Source organism: Penicillium hordei, assembly GCF_028827395.1.
Source record: "Penicillium hordei strain IBT 12815 chromosome Unknown utg000003l_segment0_segment0, whole genome shotgun sequence".
In the NCBI taxonomy this organism is placed as follows: domain Eukaryota; kingdom Fungi; phylum Ascomycota; class Eurotiomycetes; order Eurotiales; family Aspergillaceae; genus Penicillium; species Penicillium hordei.
In genome coordinates, this window is record NW_026623144.1 from 4,893,436 (window position 1) to 4,912,220 (window position 18,785).

An 18,785-nucleotide genomic window follows, 5' to 3' on the forward strand; every position below is an offset into this window, starting at 1 on the left:
AGCCAAATGTCTGGACCCCACTAACATGATAACTATTAGAGCGGCTGATAGTACAAAACCTATACTCGCCTGTTCTCACTACCACGATGACGCAATGTGATACTTGCCAAGGTGCTGGATTATACGACAAAAGCTGCTCGAGCTGCCTGGGTGTAGGGACTTGGCTTCAGGAAAATCGGAGCGGAAATCGAAAGATGACTTGCGAGCCCTGTAACGGCAAAGGGACGGTGTGGGGATCTTGTCCGAGATGCAATGGAAGTGGGACTACCTGATTTGTATGCGCCGTCCGACACAGATCATAACTGGGGAAAGCTGGGTCTTCGGGTGTCAACTTCGGTTGCCAATCTTTGGACACGATGGCAACGGTTAGCCGAGCCAGCCAACTGGTTTATTCCGTGACCAATATTTAGTCGTGTTCAAGATGACATGATGTGCTGAAAACATCGGCTGGTGCAGCTGACTACGTGCGCGTGGTTGTGGTATTACGAGTAATTTTATAGGATATCTTTCAATACGATTCAATACTTGAAACCGAGCCAAGCCAGAAATGGATTAGCAGGTTTCAGGATAGGGTTCGGGAAAGATTCTATCAGAGCAAAGTGGTGAAACTGATTTCGATCCATTCTGGACCAATAGATACAATTCAGCCGGCCCAAGGTCACCACCGGTAGGCTTGACCATCCCGTTTGGAGTGCTGGGCTTTGTGTTATGTCAGAGAAGTGTGTTTGTGAATCCATTGATTGTGGCCCACACAAAAATTGGGTTGATAGAGTGTATATGGAATTGGCCTAGTTTATGGGTAGCCTGACCTGGATTATATGTATATATTTTTAACTAAGTTCTTTATAAATCTAAAGCTAGAGTATAAAAAGATAGTAAATTATTTAATCTAATATTTATATAATACTCGATTCCTTACTTTCGAATACTATCTAATATATTATATAACTAGTTATCTATACTCTACTTCTTAAGTAATACTTCTTTCGGTAACTATATTAATCGGAAAAACTTAGAAGGCTGTCTCTATAAACTTTTTAATACTATAATCGATTAAAAAGCTAATAAGTAGAGAACTATTATAATATTAATAATAGAGATAGAGCTACTTACTATTTTAGAAGCCGGTAAGTTAGCGATATAATAGAAGAGGCTTCTTTATATAGTCGGGCTTAACTATAATATAGGATTATTAATTAACTATAATAACTAATAGATAATTAATTTACTTACTAAAGAATAACTGTAGCTTCATATAAAGCTTTATGACAGAAAGCTGGTGTACGAAAAGTGTACGGTATAGATGACCAATGTTGAAGACTCTAACTAAATTGACAAAACCCGCTTTAACAATCTATACGGACCTCGATAACTAACTGTAATATACACTTTTATATGGTATGCCTAGTACCCAATGTCACAGGATGTTTCCGGTATAATACCTGGTTTCTACCATATATTCGGATTTGATATTCGACACTAGGGTTCAGACCCACATTCGAGTGTTCAACATCGAAATGTGGGTCTGTTTTGATATATTTGAGTAGCTTCTACGTACGCGCAAGGCGGGGTTGTGTAATCGTTCGAATGAGAGTGATTCGCTAATCATAAGATTACGCGGTCTGCCTGCATTATTACACGCCTAATGCAGATGACCTGCAAGTGTTCCTCACTGCTTAGTTGGGGCTTGTCGGTGATGGCAAAGCAGCTCTTGGGTCTCTATTTCTGCTATTGTTGAAGATATGAGATCGGCTGCACGCACTATGGGGCACATAGTGGCCATAGTTATGATAATGAATGGGATCCTAAAACAGAAATACTGCGAATTCGAGTCGTTTCTCGTCATCCTTGGCGTTGGATCATGATCAAATGCCGAGGCCGACGACACTCAGGCCGCCCAATACACATCAGCTTGTGCCAATCCATGTGCTTTTGCATTGGCACACGTGGGCCGATGTGACAAATGGTGCATGATGGAGACTAATATACAGAGGGGCGAATTACAGGTGCTACCAACTTCAACACAAACGACCACGATAGGTCCAAGAAGCCAGCGGAGAACGGTTTGCAAGCCGTTTCCAAGCACAAGCAGACAGACATGCTTCTACGTTCTGTGTAAAAATTCATTGCCTGCGGACACCTAACGCAATTAGTGTATTAGGGTCTCTCTTTCACCTCCAACTGACAATGTTCAAGGGGCAAAGGAGAAAAGGAATGCAGGCTAAAAAACTACCGCAGAGATGAACCTGCGCTCTACGATCTTCTGTGACAACTTCTCCTTGATTCAAGCCATATTTCGAGTCCACTTTCGACATCAACTTGCATTGTTTATCCTGATTCGAAATCGCATGAATGAACATAATTGACATGAGGTCCCACTCCACCTTGCCAAGTCGTTTACGCGCCCTCCGACCCATGTTTCAACTATCAATTTCCCCTCCACTTGCCAATGAATTGCGCATGCGGCGTCTGCTGACTTAGAAATGACTTAACTACCTCTCCCTCGCCGCCTCTGCTGAGTATATTACCTCCCGCTTCATTGAAGCCCCCAAGTAAGTGTGACAGTAACTGTCTCATTCAGCCCGCCATGGAAGTCCTGCCTCCACCAGACTACCCTCCGGTCCAGCCGAGCGAATATCCTCAAATTCCAACTCGAACGCCGGCAGCGACTCTTGAGAAATTGCATGCTTCTTGCGTCAGTGGTGATATCCAGAAATTTCGGGAGATTCTTGACTCGCAAAGTTCTTCATCGGAGGACTTTGATATATGCGACTTCTATGCGATAATGATCGAAGCCATCAAGCTAGATGATGTACAGTTCATCAAAGAGCTTCTTGATCGCGGCTTGCCCATGGATCCACTCTATGCATTGGAATCCATCAAAGTGAAGGGGAAGGATGCTCTCGAAGTTTTCCTTCAAAATGGATGGAATATCAATGAGCCCATAAGCGAGCTTAAACCTCCCGTACTAGGGTAAGACTCGCCCCAATATCTAATCCATGTCCTCAGAGATACCGTTATAACATTTCGGCAGCTATGCTATTGCAGATGAGGAGATGACAGCTTGGCTCCTTGATTATGGAGCTGATCCTAATCGACAATGTGTTATTGATCTCACCCCACTTTCCCTTGCTGTTGAGAGCGCCCCAATATCAGTCATCCAGCTTATGCTCAGTCGTGGCGGAGATCCTCGAAAAGGCCAACTCCTCCATCACGCAATCGAACGGCATTCAGATAACATTGCGGTCTTAAGACTTCTCATCGAAAATGGGGCGGATATCAATTCAACTATGTACGAGGATCATTATCCTTCTCGGGCGCTCTTCTGCTTTATGGATCTTGGAACGGCACTGCACAAAGCAGCTGAACTCGGCAAAGTGGATGTAGTTCGCTACTTGATCAGCGAAGGAGCCAACTTGAGTATCAAAGATGCAAATGGTCACACAGCTCTGGAGTATGCGCAAATGTTAAATCAATGGGAAGTCATCCAGGCACTCGAGAAAGGGAATTAGCTTGTCATTCTGTATTCAAAGTGTCTTTCCACTTACTCGAGAGTTATCTAAGCCCGGTGACTGTATTTTCTCTCTTAAGGCCCACAATACATTAGCCAGCAAGAGCTTGACCTTGCTGACACACCTATCATACATCTGACGGCAAAGATGACAAGTACTCCGAGAGTGTTTTCTCTTCTCTGCCAGTTTTCCAGAAGTACACCCAGAATGCCTCTTGAGGACCATCTCCCGCGCACCTGAATCTGCAAGCTCCCACTATCATGCGGATGGTCAGCCGCACTCTTCAGAAAAGTGTATCCCACGTGCTCCTAGATTAGTGGGTAAGGTAGACGGAAAATTTTTGCGACTGAATAGTCTGCTATAGAAGGAGAAATTACGCAATCGCTAAAACAATGGTGCAAAACTAAGTAATCTCTCTCACGGACCGCGCAAACGTTTAACATGATTTGGCTCTACCCAACCCAACCGTCTCGTTGCAGCCCACGTTCCCTTTGAGGTTGGTCATTATTTCAATGTAGAGCGGTGAAGGTCGATGATCCATGCCCGACAAACCTCTTCATTCCAAAATGATATTATCACGCCGAAGATCTTTATGGATGATTCTCAAGGCTTTGATTTCCTTGTTCGATCTGTCAATCTCCTGGCGAGGCCAAGGCGCTAGCTCCATCGATACTGAGTTCCCCGCGGGCAAGCCCATCACTTCAAAAGGAGAAATTGACGCGATTGTGTAGGTGGCTCGCTAGGACAACTGGGGGGACCGTGCGGAGACGACACGCGGGTCTCGCGGAGCCGTCTGGGAGCGGAAGAACCCGGCACATTGGAGAGGTTGGGGGTGATGGCACCTCTGGGGATTCGCGGGGGTCCCCTAGAAACTAGGTGTTTTAGTAAATAAATTGTGTTGCAAATGTCGGCTGACCCAAGGGGTCAAATGCTCTTTTGGCCGCTCCCAGGAGGAATGGTCATGGTCCCAGAGGACCTATAGCTCCCGGGGTGGACTGTATAGCTCCGGGGAATGAGAAGTGGTACCCTGGGAGCGTTGGTTACTACTTCTGGGAGCAATAAATAGCGTGCCTGGGAGCATGGAATCTGGGTGTGACGGATCGCGGGTGTTTGGGTTGTGCAGTCGGAGTCGAAAACAGATTCCCCCTGTGGACACTGACACATTGTTCTCGGCCCGTACCCGAGACCACGCTAATCCATATAGGGTTACGTCAGAATCAACCCCTGCTTGGCCGTATCGTGTTTTATCATGTACTGGAATTCAGGGTCTCCGTAAGTTACTGTAAATTCCTACGGAATGTTCCGGGCGGTAATTTCGAGAGTACATGGGGAGAGGACAAGACAGATCTTGCGACCTGGCTTGATCACCATCTTTTCCTTCCCTTCTTCCTTTTCAACCGTAGCCGGTTGTCCTTGTCCGCAATACGTGACGAAAACTGTCTTACCGCTGTAGAGAACCAACACTGGTAGGCCGTTGTGATCCTTTTTTGTGCTTTCCATGATTTACCGTTCTGAGATTCCATGGGTTCCTAGTATCTGCCTGGGGCTGAGACTGCCAAGTGCTGACAGATCCTCAAGGAATAACCATGTGTAAGTATGTGCGACATTCAGTATTACACTGACTCCGTCTATCAGCCCCGAGAGCTCGAATACTATAGTAGCTTAACTCATATTCTTCGGTCGGTGAATGTTCGGTAGCCGTTTACTTTCCAGCAAGGTCCTCTACGTGAGTGCTTCAACAGTTCGACTCTTCCATCACCTTTCTTTGATCTACCTGACCCAAAACTGCTTCCTGTACGATATACATGTGCTCGGGCTCTATCTACTCCGTCTCTTCCATCTGGACATGGATTCTGACAGAATCTGTCGTCGGATCATTCTGCATCATCCACCTAAGACCCACATGGCTGCTTCTTGCTGCGACAGCCATGGATAGTGTGGAGAATCAAGGGTACCCGCAGTCCCACATCGGCCACCGACCTTTCCGGCTCAGACCACCAGGTCCCATTCTCGGAAGCTTCCCGATACGGCCGTGCCATCAGCGCACAACATTTATATAAGCCCGTAGTTCCAAAGCCGTTGAGACTCCCACAGCACTCGTTTTTTACTGCCTCGGTGGGTTCTCTGGTATACGTGCGGCCTTGCGACAGCTCTTGTCGCCCCTGCGTTACCCCTACCCGTACTTGCTCTCCTCGAGAGATATTCCGCTTCATTTCAAAGATACCATGGGGCTTAGAAAGATTTTCAAAGCTACGGCCCCGGTTCAATCAGTTCAGGGGAAACGGGGCTATGAGTTTGGTAAGCCGTATGTGGTCCCAATTGTCGCGTGCTTGATCCCTAAGACTGACGTTCAACAGTCTCGGCGCAGTTGTATTCATCTTTGGTCTCTCAACTCTTATCTACGCTTTCACCTTCCTCTGCAATGATGTGTCTGGCTGCCCTGCTCCGTCGCTGCTCAATCCGTCGACATTGTCCCTCGATAAGTTGAAGGAGGAAGTTGGTTGGCCCCAAGACGGTCTCAAAGCTTTCTTCGACATGCGAGTGACCCTGTGGGTGCTGAGTTATTACTTACTCAGTCTGGTTCTGTACGTGTTTCTACCCGGCGAGGTGGTTGAGGGCACTGAACTGGCCTGCAAAGGAAGGCTTCGCTACAAGTTCAACGGTATGAACCCCCGGATGCTCTTTTTATGATATCGTCTAATCGGGTTCTAGCGTTTTCTTCTGCCATTTGGATCCTCTCTGGTTTAGCTCTGGGCACATACGTGTATGGCGCTGATTTCATCATATGGGTTTTTCTCTGGGACAACTACTTGCAGATTATCACGGCAAATTTGATGATCTGCATAATCCTCGCCACCTTTGTTTATGCAAAAAGTTTCTCAGTCCCTAAGCCTGATCAACTCAATCCCGAACTAAGAGAGTTGGCACCGGGTGGCCACACCGGAAATGCTCTGTATGACTTCTTCATAGGTCGGGAGCTAAATCCGCGGGTAAAATTGCCTATTCCTTTTGTCGATGAGGCCTCAAGGACGATTGATATCAATGTATGGTGTGAGATGAGGCCAGGACTGCTTGGGTGGATCATATTGAACTTGTCCAACATGGCCCGCCAATACAGAACGTATGGCTACATCTCAAACTCTATCGCACTCTCGACCGCATTCCAAACCTTCTATGTGCTGGATGCGCTGTACATGGAACGAGCAGTTCTAACCACGATTGATGTGATTATGGACGGATTCGGTTATATGCTTTCTTTTGGACACCTGGTGTGGGTACCCTTCATCTACAATCTCCAAACCAGATATCTTGCCGTTTTCCCTTTGGAAATGTGCTTGAAAGATATTCTGTTAACTTTGACCATTACCGGTGTGGGATACTCGATCTTCCGCGGCGCCAACAATCAGAAGAACCGTTTCCGTACGGACCCCAACGACCCCCGTGTGAAGCATATCAAATACATCCAGACATCAAGTGGCTCTAAGCTGATGATTTCCGGCTGGTGGGGATTGGCGCGCCATATCAACTACTTGGGCGACTGGCTGATGTCGTGGTCGTATTCATTGCCCACCGGGTTTGCTGGCTATACCATGGTTGAAAGTATTAACAGCGCTGGTGACGTACAGAAACAGGCCATACAGACCCCTGAAGTCCGCGGGTGGGGAATTATTTTCACTTACTTCTTCATGCTTTATTTCGGTGTCCTGCTTATCCACCGGGAGGGACGTGACGAAGAAAAGTGTAAGAGGAAATATGGCGCTGACTGGAAGCGCTATACGTCTACCGTTCGCAGCCGCATCGTCCCCGGTATCTACTAGTCTACGAACCGCAGGAATTGTACCTGTACCTAGGTTATTTTACAGTAATATCTTATCACGATATTGCCTTCATAGCCCCTTTCTGTTGTAACGTACATGTAACGCCGTGTAGCCACTATCAGTCTCACTCTTTGCCTGGGGTTATGCAATCGCTTGCTGAGCATGGCTTGACGGGCATTTTATCGTCTGCGGTGTTGTCAGCTGGGATGTCATTGGCTGGGATGGTGTCTGCGCTCTCGTTGTCTGCGCTATCGTTTTCTGAGCTATCGTGGTCCGAGATGTCGGCTGGCTGAAAAAGCAAAGTGCAGCTACAAGACAGATTAAAACACAAATAGCAGCTTTCGCACCAGGATTCGTTCAAGGGTCTGGTCGTTCCCGTAAGATGCAGACGAGGACAATTGCTACATATCAGATATCTGGTGAAGAAGCTAGGTCGCCAGATCCGCCCCCCGGCCCCCCGCCCAGAATATTCCACAGGAATTTACAGTATATTACAGCAGCCTGAACTCCAATACATACTAAAACACGATGCGGCCAAGCAGGGGTTGTTTCTGGAGTAACCCGGTATGGATTGGTGTGGTTTCGGGTACGGGCCGAGAAACAGTCAGTGTCCACAGGGGGAATCTGTTTTTTTCTAGCCAGCGCCACGAATTTCAATCCATTTAAGATGCCAGTGGGACGCGAGCGTGGTTGTTACAGTCGAGATTTTAACCTTCCGTGTCGCTCTTTGCTCTGGCCGGAAATATCAAAAGAGGCTAAACATTAATCCGTTGATTTAATTGATTTATTCACACTGTGCCTCTATTGCTCGCGGGGGATGTTCAACGGGTGTGATATACCCCTTTGGGAGTACCTTGGGAATTTGATTTATTCGATTTAATTTGATGTCTTCGATCCCATTTAAGGCATAATGCTATTACTTTCCGATCAAAAACAGACCAACTGACTCTATAGATGTCATTCAAAAAGACAACTACGTTAACGCTTCAACTGATCATTTGATGGCATCGCCGAACTGGGATGAACCACGATTTTGAGTCATTCCGCTAGCAAACGCTCGCAGAAATCAGGCACTTGTCTGTTTTGGTTGAAGAAAAGGATGCCCCGCTAGTTCGCCTGCCGCTTTTCTCGCATCTGGATGCCAGACAAGCATTCCTTTGGCGAGATCCAGAAATGCTTCCCTCTCCTCTACATCAAGGAAGGAAACTGTGTCGCGAAGTTTCCGGTCGGGATTAGGTCTTCGTAAAGAAAGCGGCCTAAAATGTTTCGTGAGTCTGAGAATGATTCGTTCAAGATAGGAAACCCAGTGATACCATCATTGTCAAAGAATGGCCCACAGAAGTACCCCTCCGCGGTCTCGTATACTCTATCGTCTTCTCGTCTGACAAGTCCCGGCCACGAGTACTCTCGCATATATTAATACCTTTATATGACCTCTGGAGGGGGTGGCCCGAGTAAAGCTATCATTTCGGCGAGGTGTAGTTTAGCATCGTAGCGACCTTGTTGATTATAGATATGCCGAAATAGCTCTTTGCCTTCGATCATATCCCACAACTAGTCCGGCATTAGTAGATACAACAACTTTTGAGAAAAGCGGGACGCCCTAGAACACTAAGATTCCAAATATCCGTAGGCATTTGCCATCTATTACCCAATATCACCTCTGGCGCCCGATAGTAGTCTGGCTGAATAGGCCAAGTGCCCCAGTCGTCGTCTTCCTCGAGTCTAGTTGCTAAGCCAAAGTCGACAAGCTGTGGTATGCTTCTTAGACATTTAAGTGGCCCGAAGTCATTACGGGACTGATACACTGGCCGTCCCGTGGAATCAATCTTAAAAGCCATCGATTTTTCATGCTCCGAATTCATGAAATCAGCAAGCACAGTTGGATACTCGAATGAGACCATGATATTTTCAAGCTTTAGATCTAGGCGGCCGCCGGGGCTTAGTATCACCGACGGGATGTATGGCCGAGGATGAACTTACCCGTATAAACTATCCTGTATTCTTTATGAAGATTATCAAGCCCCGTAAGAAGAGCACGAATGTATGTTTTAATAAGGGGTAGTGGCATCTTTCTATCGTCAAAGCGCCGCTGATACATGGACAATGGCTCCCTCATAGGCGGATACACAAGACACGAATAAGAACCTTCTGGACCTTTAACTTCAAAAAAGTCGAACGATGTTCGGATAAGTGAGCGGCCGCAGTGTGATGGGTCTGCGGCGGAAATGTGCTCTTCAACCCCGCGCTCATGACCAGCGGAACTCGCATTGTTATTGGCGATTTTTAGTGTCACGACACTCTCTGGCTTTTCGATATGCCTATATGTTTGTTAGAGACAGAGAAAGTTTCGAATTGAACAGAAATTATTGAAGGCTACCTTTGCAAATCATGCGCGAGCCATACTGTTGAAAACACGCCCCAGCCAACCTTAACCAGGGTTTGGTAACGATCGGCGAGTACCTCTCCAGGCTTCGCTGGGTAGAAGTACTTGGAATCGTACACTGGCGAGATCTCTTCATCAACGAGAATGCCGGGCGGTAAAGGTGGTCCCGGAGAAGGCATGGGAAACGGCTTCTTGCGAAGCAAGGCGGACAAACGAGGGATGGACGGCCTTATAGCGTTCATTCCAGAGTTACTACCCGTGTACCGACGGGAGAATATGATATCAATAGTTGTCGAAGAAGAAGAAGATCAAGGAGCCCAGCACAGTGTAATCCTTCCAGCACCTAAGTGATTACATAAGAGCATTTAACCACTCGGCCAAAAGATCATAGAGACAATCGGAACCCCCGATTGTCACTGCAGCGGTATATATACTAGGCCCTAGACTCCGCTAGGGACCACAACAGCTGGTAAGCTTGATCACGTGGCACAGTACTCAGAGGCGACTATTCCTGATGCAGACTCAACCCGTTGAAGCTTGGCCAGACGTTGTCAACAATCAATTTTGAAGTTGTGACCAACGAAGATGCATTTTTTTTTGTTTTGTTTCGTTTTCCGAGCATTTCTTTTGGTGGCTATAAGTTCTACAATACTGTTTATCGAGTTTCCGAGATTTTCAACGAAAGTGGAAAAGATGCCCGGTTGAAATATGTTTCCTCAATGAGCGTTCATATATGACCTCGAACATCGTGAGGCTTGATCATTTCCCCGACCGACCCGTTGACCATGATCTATGATCAAATTGATAGCCAACAGCCTGCCGAAAAATGACCAAATTTTAGTCAAAACCTGACTGTATCACTCAACAGTATAGAATCCATTACATAGGCATCTGCATTTGCATATTGTATAAGAGACCACCAAGGCCTGTTGGAAACATTACTGCTATTGGTCATTTCCCTCAACTATTTTCTAATTCTTGATTAGTTCTCGACCTGCATTTAATGAGCCGCTCTCGCGAGCCTTGGGATGGCAAGGAAAACTGTGGGAAAAATACAGCCTATTTTACCACTAGACCATAAACTAGACCATAACAAAAACCTCGGTTCCTGTTTACGGCCTAGGGGGGCCATATCCCAGTCTGACAAAAACTTCTCTTCTGTCCCATACCCACTAGGCCTCGAAATACGACAAAAGTTGGAGTCGCCACAGGGAGAAAATAAAGAACGAGTCCAGAAACTTGCGCGGGCTGTGCGGACGATTCTTCAATGCATTGGTGAAGAATCGGCTAGAGAAGGTCTACGTGCGACACCAGAGCGATATGCCAATGCCAGGCTCTATTTTACCAAGGGCTACGCGGAGAATGTTTATGGCCTAGTTAATGGAGCTGTTTTCCACGAGGACCATGATGAATTATATTGAGGATAGCCGCATCCTTGGTCTTTCCAAATGGTCCATTTCGTTGAAATGATGTTTGTCCGCAGACTCCAGGTTCAAGAGCGCCTGACCAAGCAGGTTGCCCTGGCTATTTCCGAGGCGCTCAAGCCTCGGGGCGTCGCTGTTATCATGGAATGCTCCCACCTTTGCATGGTTATCCGTGGCGTCCAGAAGGTCGGCAGCACTACAACTACAAGCTGCATGCTGGGATGCATGCGGTCGAATGCGAAGGCCAGAGCGGAATTCTTGGCGCTCCTAAACCGAAGATAGTATATCCTCTTCGTATCTATATATCCCATCATTCTATTATAATACCGGGTTCCGAATGTTCTAGCCAAATCTTGGAAATGCTTCTTATGTCGGTTCCTTTAGCTGTTTACTATACTCGTGCTGAATAGTAAGGTCTTTATGCTGTGTAGTACTGGACTTATTGCTATCTCAGTGGACATTCATCTGGTTTTCGAAATTCGACATGAACATAAAAACTGTCACCCATGGCTTTGATTGATCAATGTCCCTATTTCTCTCATTAGTTGGGGCACCCTATGTAACGTCTACATACTGATATGTGATATTAATGCAGCCATGTTGCAGCGCTGCCGTATTCGGACAGTGAAAGCATGGCTTCCGATTTCTATCATCAACCACGTTGATATATATGCTCACCTGTTATTTTTAGAGATAAGGCCAGCAGGACTACTGTAAAGATAGGAGTGCACTAGAAATCTCTGAATTGCGTCAGGAAAGGAAGAGAACTGTCTACTATACGAGACTAAATATATTAGGAGTAAATAGATAAGGTCACGTAACCTCTAATATCCCCTACGACTAGTACTATAGTCGTTAGTGTAGTTCTAAACTACCAATCCTCTGCATAAAAAACTAGTTTATAACTATTAATAACCCCCTATATTTTATATAAAAATAGGTTCAAATAGGTTATTATTAGGTTATTACATTTAACCTATTAGGTTTTAGGTTAGGTTAGGTTTTGGGTTGGGGGCTCCAACCCAGAATGGGTTCTGTCGAAGCCTAGTTTTGTCATTTTAGTTAGTTAGAATTGCCAACACTTGTTCGTACACCAGCTTTCTGTCAGAAGGCAATCATAGAGGTCCTATATCAAATAGGGACACGTGATATAACACGTGACTACTGGACCTAATAGGTGGGGCTACCGGTTGCGGGCCGCCACTAGCCAAAGCCTAATCGAAAATGTAAGCGAATTGGCTGGTCCGGGATCGGCGAGTCTCAGACATTGACGCTTTGACGCTTTCCACCTATTTAGGCACCGATATCGGACTGGCTAGTACTGTTGCTGGTATTTCTAATATCGTTTCTAGAATGGCATGTGCTATAAATATGAAGCATCGTGTTTTGTCTCTAAATGCCTCAACATAGCTCTGACGAACTCAAAGGCATCTCTGCCCATTCTGCCAGTATGATCGAAGGATCTAATCCCGATCCATACAGTTGGACGACAGTAAAGCATTACCCCCTTTGCAGCTAAACAAGCTAACACATCAACTTGATAGAAAAGAAAGCTGTTTGTCTTCATCACTGGTTTGGTGATAGTCTTGAATAGCACCCTCGGATCCGCCCTTCCGAGCGGTGCAATCGATTTCATCGCGGCCGACTTTGGCATATCGAACCAGCAACAGCTCGTACTGCCGATAACTACCTACTTGATCGGATATGTTCTCGGGCCTATAATTTTCGGTCCTTTGTCTGAGACATATGGGAGGCGTCCGGTGATGATATGGACTTTCGCAGGATATACAATCTTCAGTCTCGCCTGTGCTGTTGCGCCCAATTTTGCGGCTATTGTTATCTTCAGGCTATTCTCTGGTATCTTTGCTTCTTCACCAACTGCAGTCGTTGGAGGGTTGTATGCGGATATCTTTTCTGATCCCAAGACCAGAGGAAGATCGATGGCTGGATTTATGGCTGTAAGACATCTAACCATATTGGGAGTCGAGATACTTACATGCATAGGCTACAACACTTGGCCCTACAATGGGGCCTCTAATCTCTGGTTATATCTCTAGTATCAGTTGGAGGTGGACATTTTGGATCGGGTTGATCATCACTGGAGCTTCATGGCCTGCGCTGATCTTTCTCCCAGGTAAGTGATTCAATTACAATCCCTTGCCATTGCTAATATACTGGGTAGAAACCTTTCGTCCTGTATTGCTGCGAAAGCATAATGAGATTCATAATATTATATCTGCCGATGTGAACCTGGCTGCTCCCAGTCTACGAGAACTTGTCACGCGAGTGTTGACACGCCCTATCCGAATGATTTATTCCGAGTCAATTGTTTTATTCTCCTGTGTCTATCTTTCCTTGACATATTCTATATTTTACCTCTTCTTTGAGGCTTATCCTATCATATTCAAAGGTATGCAGGCAGCCCTGTCTGGACTGATCTTGATATTAATATGAGCAGGAATATACGGCTTCAGTACCGGACAATGCGGTCTAGCATTTATTCCCAGTACGTCCTCTCCTATCAACCAAGTATCCACGGCTAATAAACCGCAGTCGGAATCGGTGCTCTCCTATCCTTTATAGTTTACCTCGCCTACGACTCTTTCTACCAACGCGCCCAATCCCAAGCTAAAACCTGGGTGAGTATCGAAGAATATCGCCGTCTCCCCCTCGCCTGCCTCGGCGGGCCCCTATATACTATATCCCTCTTCTGGCTGGCCTGGTCCGCCCAGCCATCCATCCATTGGATTGTCCCCATGCTGTCTGGCATCCCCTTCGGTATTGGCTTCCTGCTCATATTCATGGCACTAATTAACTATCTCGCTGACGCGTATGGGACCTATGCGGCGAGTGCGTTGGGTGCTGCGAGCTGTATGAGAAGTGTATCCGGTGCGCTGTTGCCGCTTGCTACGTCGCCAATGTATGCGCGGCTGGGAATTCATTGGGCGACTAGTTTGCTGGGGTTTGCAAGTTTGGTGATGATTTTGATCCCGTTTGCTTTTATTACTTTTGGGGATTATCTTAGGCGGAATAGTGCTTTTAGTCAGTCTGCTAAGGCGAGGTGATGTACGGGCTTTGATCCTGAAATTGTCTATGGTGGAATAATATATCTGTTATTTACGCTAGAAAATGGTATAACTAGAATTATCATTATGGTGCGAAACTTCATCCCAGGAGTAGATGAACACTCAAAAATAAATTATTGTCTAACTACGATGGCTACCAGAATACTACAAATGTATTATGTCTATTAGCTGCCAGCTAAATCTTGATTAGCCCCTATCTGACAACTACAGAGACGGCTTGAAGTGTTGTCCCCGCAAATCACTCGGCTTCAAGTCCGCTGCATTATGAACACCAGTAATACCAAGGTTGATCTCTAAATCTGCCAAAAGGCAACGAAGTACATGCAACGAGCCCTCTTGCCCCTTTGCACCCAGCCCATAGATAACAGGTCGACCAACAAATACAGCTTTCGCACCGAGTGCAAGAGCCTTCATCACATCTGCGCCAGTACGAATACCACTATCGAATAAAACATCGACGCGGTCTCCTACCGCCTCTGCAATTACTTGTAAAGCGTCCAGAGAACCGTATGCACCATCATACTGTCTCCCGCCGTGGTTAGAGACAATAATGCCGTCCACACCGGCTAGAACGGCCATTTCAGCATCAGTCGCAGTCTGTATCCCCTTGACGAGGATATGCCCATCCCACTCCTTACGCAGGAACTCGAGGTCAGACCACGTGTGTGCTAGATTGGGGAAGATAGTATTCTCCCACTCAAATGCGCCCTTGAGGATATCCTCGTCTGCCTCATGGCCGTACTTTTCTGCGAATTTACGACGGAAGACAGGATCGGTAAAGCCGAGGGCTGTACTGTAGCCTTTGTAGAGGGGGAGGTAGGCATTGTCGAGGTCCATAGGACGCCAGCTCATGGAGAAAATGTCCACTGTGATAACGAGAGCTGTGTAGCGTGCTGCTTTGGCCCGACGCAGGATAGACCGTGTCACGTCGTGGTCGACGGATTGGGGCCAGTAGAGCTGGAGCCAGCGAATGCTTTTATCATGGCCTGCTGCCTCATCCTGGGCTTGGGCGACGACTTCGGGGCTTTCTGATGCAAAGGTGGAGAGCACGTATGGGACGCCAACTTTGCCGGCTGCATGAGCGACTCCTTTCTCTCCGTCACTGCAGAAGTTAGAAGGCAATAATATATCTAATCCTAATGAGGAGGAACACTCACGGATGAAATATTCTATTCACACCAACAGGCGCAATAGCCAAAGGAGTAGGCCATTCCTGGCCAAGAACATTCACCTTAAGAGACCTCTTGGTATTCGATCTCACCATCCGAGGAATGATGCTCCATTTATCAAACGCCTCGCGGTTTTTCCTGATTGTATCGCCAGCCCCGGCTCCTCCCTTGACGTAATCAAAATTCATTGGCTCCATCACTTGCTTCGCGGCAGCTTCCCACAGGTTGGGATTGGTTGTCATGATGGGCTTGATGCCTTTGGTGCCGGCTACGTAGATTTCATGTTGATAGCTGGAGAAGGAGTTGATAAAGCCCTGGACGCGTTAGGATGACTATCGTTTGTAGAGAAATGTTCAGATGCATACATTGTTAGAGTCGTTGACCATGTTGACGGTACAGTATTTGTAGTGTCTGTCCAATTAATTCTTCGGAAGTAAAAATGCAATAAAAGGAGCACACAAACACGACTCCAAGACTACTAGACCACCCATATAAATAGAAAGAACCAGCCAACACTCCAACTACTCCTCACTACACTGAACACACCAACATCTAGATTCTCTGTATAGGTCCGAACTCGGCCCTACCTGGTCACGCACAAGCATCCGAGTGGACCTGCAATGCTATGTATGCAATTCTAACTCCTCGGACGCATTTGATCTCCGAACCCCAAACAGTGACATTAGTACGTATTCTGTTTGCCATGACCGGTCACGGCTCACAGCCCCGTTCTACTTGTACATTCAACCTGAGACATCTCCACTAATCTATTCACCGGATTGTAGATCAATCCTGCAGGATCGTTATCCTTGAATGTACTAATTTCCGGCCGTTGTGGAGCTTGTGAGACACTGTTGGTGACGTATTTCTGCACAGCAATAAAATTAGTTAGACTGCAACAGGTTAATTGAACTTTATTGAACTTTATTGAACCTTATTGATTGATTTGTGCAATAATTGCATAAGCAGCAAGTAAGTATTAACGTATTTCACCACCGAGCCGGCCACATCACCGGGCCGGCCACCGCAAAACACATAGTAAATGCGATAAATTACAACTTAATGTATTAATAACATTGGTCTATAACGTATTTCACAAGCGAGTGGCCACCCCAAAAACACATAGTAGATATGATAGAGTACAACTTGATATCCCAACAACCATATTATTACTCCGTTTCATTACTTGTCGATAGCAATTAATATGCATCTTTAATACGATATATCAATCTCAAGAAAATCGAAATGGTGTTTTGGGTTGATCTACTTGCTTATGTGATCCATTCGCATTTGAAACACGTTAGTTAGGTAGCCCCGTTGATTGTTATGCTAGCTGGCCACCACTATTACCGGTTACAGAATCCACAGTCCCCATGGGCCAGTCACATTTCGTCTAATCAGAGTTGGAGTAATCATTTTTGAATGATGATAGTCATCTACCCCGCAAGTAGTTCCGTCTATAGATCCGGCGAAGCCTGCAGTCATTGTCGTAGCCTTGCATACCATCACAACGAAGTCTCAGACCTGTTGGCGTACGCTATTTCATTGCAGAGAGGCTGTGTTGGCTTCTTACCGATATCGGTGATCGCCATCGTTGTCTTACAAATTGCTCATACTACCTTGTGGATGCGGGCCGTTTGGAGTGCAGTATGCGGGTTCATGATATAGCCTATAGCCATTGAGGGCGGGGATAAAGATGGAGGTATAATTATCAAGCTTCAGTTGCCCATCTGTCATTCCAACATCAAGTCATTATATTTGTCCTCTGCCATGGAAAGTATCATTTCATCCTTATTGCTGCTCATTCTGGGCTTGGTGGCCGTCAAGGCTGTTTCGAAAAGGTTCAGTGGCAAGTCTGCTGTATGTTGCCAAAGCTTGGGTCAGCTGGATTTGCTCTAATAGACTCCAATAGGATAATGGCATCGTCTCGTCCGTCTTTGGCTCGAAGATTGATCCCTTTTATGCTGTTGAGCCTCTGGAAGACTTTGACTTCAAAACAACCCCTCCAATTGATTACAAGCCATATAGAACACAGGGCCATGTTACCATGGGTATGTCTTCACATCCTGCACATCCGGCCAATGTTAACGAACTAGGGATCCAAAAACAATCTCGCTCCAATTGGATTCGAATTGACTCCGGTTATCTGAAACGACTCGAAGAACGACGCGGTCTCGTTGAAGACAAGCCAGAACTCACCATCGGAACAGGCAAGATCGTGGATCCGGCCATTGAAGAACTCTACGAGGAGATCATGATTAAGTACCTCCCCCAGCGCTTCCCAACCATGTTCAAGATATGCGGCAATATTGTCGAAAACCTCGCAACTGGCTCAAATTACCCGTTCACCACGGCCGGTCTCACTCCCGCTGTTATGCTCCGCTACCTTTCTGATAATGTCGAGGAGGATTTCTACTTCATGTGTCCCGATCCTGATGGACAGTTCCGTCTCCGTGGATACATTGCTTGTTTTCCTGGTGGTTTTTTGAGCCCTGCGAGAGTCGGCGAGTCAGTTAGGGAGATTCACCAGCCTGTTCCTGGTTACGATAAGAAGTTAGGTGCCAGTGTGGACCGATACTTTTCTCGCATGAAACCGGGTCAGTTCATCGGACGTATGAACGTAAGCTCTATTTTTCAAATTCAACAGTCTATATCTCACTAACAACCACCAGTGGTCTCTTCAAGTCGACGGCGCAGACCTCTTTCGTACCGACGGCAACAACTTTTACCCAGAAAAAGAGGAAGTCGTCGATAACGAAAAGTACAGCCCTCCTCTGACTGAATGCTACCTCCGCGCTGAGCATCAGACATTGACCGCTCTGCCCAAATCCCGAGCAATCATTTTCACTGTCCGCAGCTACATGACTAGACTTGACGAGTTGCGCGCAAATGGAGAAGGAAATGCCCTTGCCGACGCCATCGAGTCCATGCCAGAGGGTCTTGGACAGTACAAGATGCGGCAATACTGGGGTGGAAAGGTCTTACCTTGGTTGAGGGGTGGTCCTGGAGATGCAACCGTGGAGTAGTTTGTTGTCGAACTGAGGTGTGGTACTTTACCACTAAGTGCGGCTTATTCAGCGGCCATTTAAACGCGGTCTTCGCTTCGTATGGTAAACCGGATTAACTCGGGATACCGATTGTATTACGCCAAGACTAGTATAGATATAGATCCTCTTAACAGTGGTCTATTAGCTCAATCAATCAAGCACCTCATGGTTGGTTCCCTCAGTACTAGCGTGAACGGACGTCTTGCGATCCGACACATTGATCCGTGTGCCTTCGAAACAGACCCTTCCACAGTGCTGTTATAGATCCGCTATACTTGCACGTTCTTCATTCTTGTCTTTCCAGTCCAAGGGCATGTCATCGGAGTCCCATGAGGCCTGAAAA

General features: G+C 46.5%; 8 protein-coding genes across 8 annotated transcripts; 5 read left to right on the top strand and 3 right to left on the bottom strand.

Moving 5' to 3' along the window:
- Positions 1 to 2,587: 2,587 nt before the first annotated feature.
- On the top strand, positions 2,588 to 3,512 carry N7537_007062 (ankyrin repeat domain-containing protein; the record flags this gene model as incomplete). Its single annotated transcript, XM_056898119.1, has 2 exons — positions 2,588 to 2,973; positions 3,035 to 3,512. The coding sequence occupies 2 exons, from the start codon at positions 2,588 to 2,590 to the stop codon at positions 3,510 to 3,512; spliced, it is 864 nt and encodes a 287-aa protein (XP_056753904.1).
- Positions 3,513 to 4,802: 1,290 nt separating this feature from the next.
- N7537_007063 (uncharacterized protein) lies at positions 4,803 to 5,012 on the bottom strand (the record flags this gene model as incomplete). Its single annotated transcript, XM_056898120.1, has 1 exon — positions 4,803 to 5,012. One exon carries the CDS (start codon positions 5,010 to 5,012, stop codon positions 4,803 to 4,805), a length of 210 nt encoding a protein of 69 aa, XP_056753905.1.
- A 725-nt stretch (positions 5,013 to 5,737) lies between these two features.
- N7537_007064 (C-14 sterol reductase) lies at positions 5,738 to 7,330 on the top strand (the record flags this gene model as incomplete). The annotated part of the gene is made up of 3 exons (XM_056898121.1): positions 5,738 to 5,817; positions 5,870 to 6,174; positions 6,225 to 7,330. The coding sequence occupies 3 exons, from the start codon at positions 5,738 to 5,740 to the stop codon at positions 7,328 to 7,330; spliced, it is 1,491 nt and encodes a 496-aa protein (XP_056753906.1).
- Positions 7,331 to 8,755: 1,425 nt separating this feature from the next.
- N7537_007065 (uncharacterized protein) lies at positions 8,756 to 9,958 on the bottom strand (the record flags this gene model as incomplete). The annotated part of the gene is made up of 4 exons (XM_056898122.1): positions 8,756 to 8,884; positions 8,941 to 9,254; positions 9,314 to 9,651; positions 9,711 to 9,958. The coding sequence occupies 4 exons, from the start codon at positions 9,956 to 9,958 to the stop codon at positions 8,756 to 8,758; spliced, it is 1,029 nt and encodes a 342-aa protein (XP_056753907.1).
- A 1,206-nt stretch (positions 9,959 to 11,164) lies between these two features.
- N7537_007066 (uncharacterized protein) lies at positions 11,165 to 11,422 on the top strand (the record flags this gene model as incomplete). Its single annotated transcript, XM_056898123.1, has 1 exon — positions 11,165 to 11,422. One exon carries the CDS (start codon positions 11,165 to 11,167, stop codon positions 11,420 to 11,422), a length of 258 nt encoding a protein of 85 aa, XP_056753908.1.
- A 1,262-nt stretch (positions 11,423 to 12,684) lies between these two features.
- N7537_007067 (MFS transporter) lies at positions 12,685 to 14,205 on the top strand (the record flags this gene model as incomplete). The annotated part of the gene is made up of 5 exons (XM_056898124.1): positions 12,685 to 13,098; positions 13,145 to 13,274; positions 13,323 to 13,550; positions 13,599 to 13,646; positions 13,694 to 14,205. Coding segments are annotated over 5 exons (1,332 nt in total), but the record flags the coding sequence as incomplete, so codon positions are not given.
- Positions 14,206 to 14,430: 225 nt separating this feature from the next.
- N7537_007068 (FMN-dependent dehydrogenase) lies at positions 14,431 to 15,781 on the bottom strand (the record flags this gene model as incomplete). Its single annotated transcript, XM_056898125.1, has 3 exons — positions 14,431 to 15,328; positions 15,384 to 15,709; positions 15,761 to 15,781. 3 exons carry the CDS (start codon positions 15,779 to 15,781, stop codon positions 14,431 to 14,433), a joined length of 1,245 nt encoding a protein of 414 aa, XP_056753910.1.
- A 1,384-nt stretch (positions 15,782 to 17,165) lies between these two features.
- Positions 17,166 to 18,421, top strand: N7537_007069 (heme-dependent oxidative N-demethylase family protein; the record flags this gene model as incomplete). The annotated part of the gene is made up of 3 exons (XM_056898126.1): positions 17,166 to 17,255; positions 17,308 to 18,015; positions 18,068 to 18,421. 3 exons carry the CDS (start codon positions 17,166 to 17,168, stop codon positions 18,419 to 18,421), a joined length of 1,152 nt encoding a protein of 383 aa, XP_056753911.1.
- Between the last annotated feature and the right edge of the window lie 364 nt (positions 18,422 to 18,785).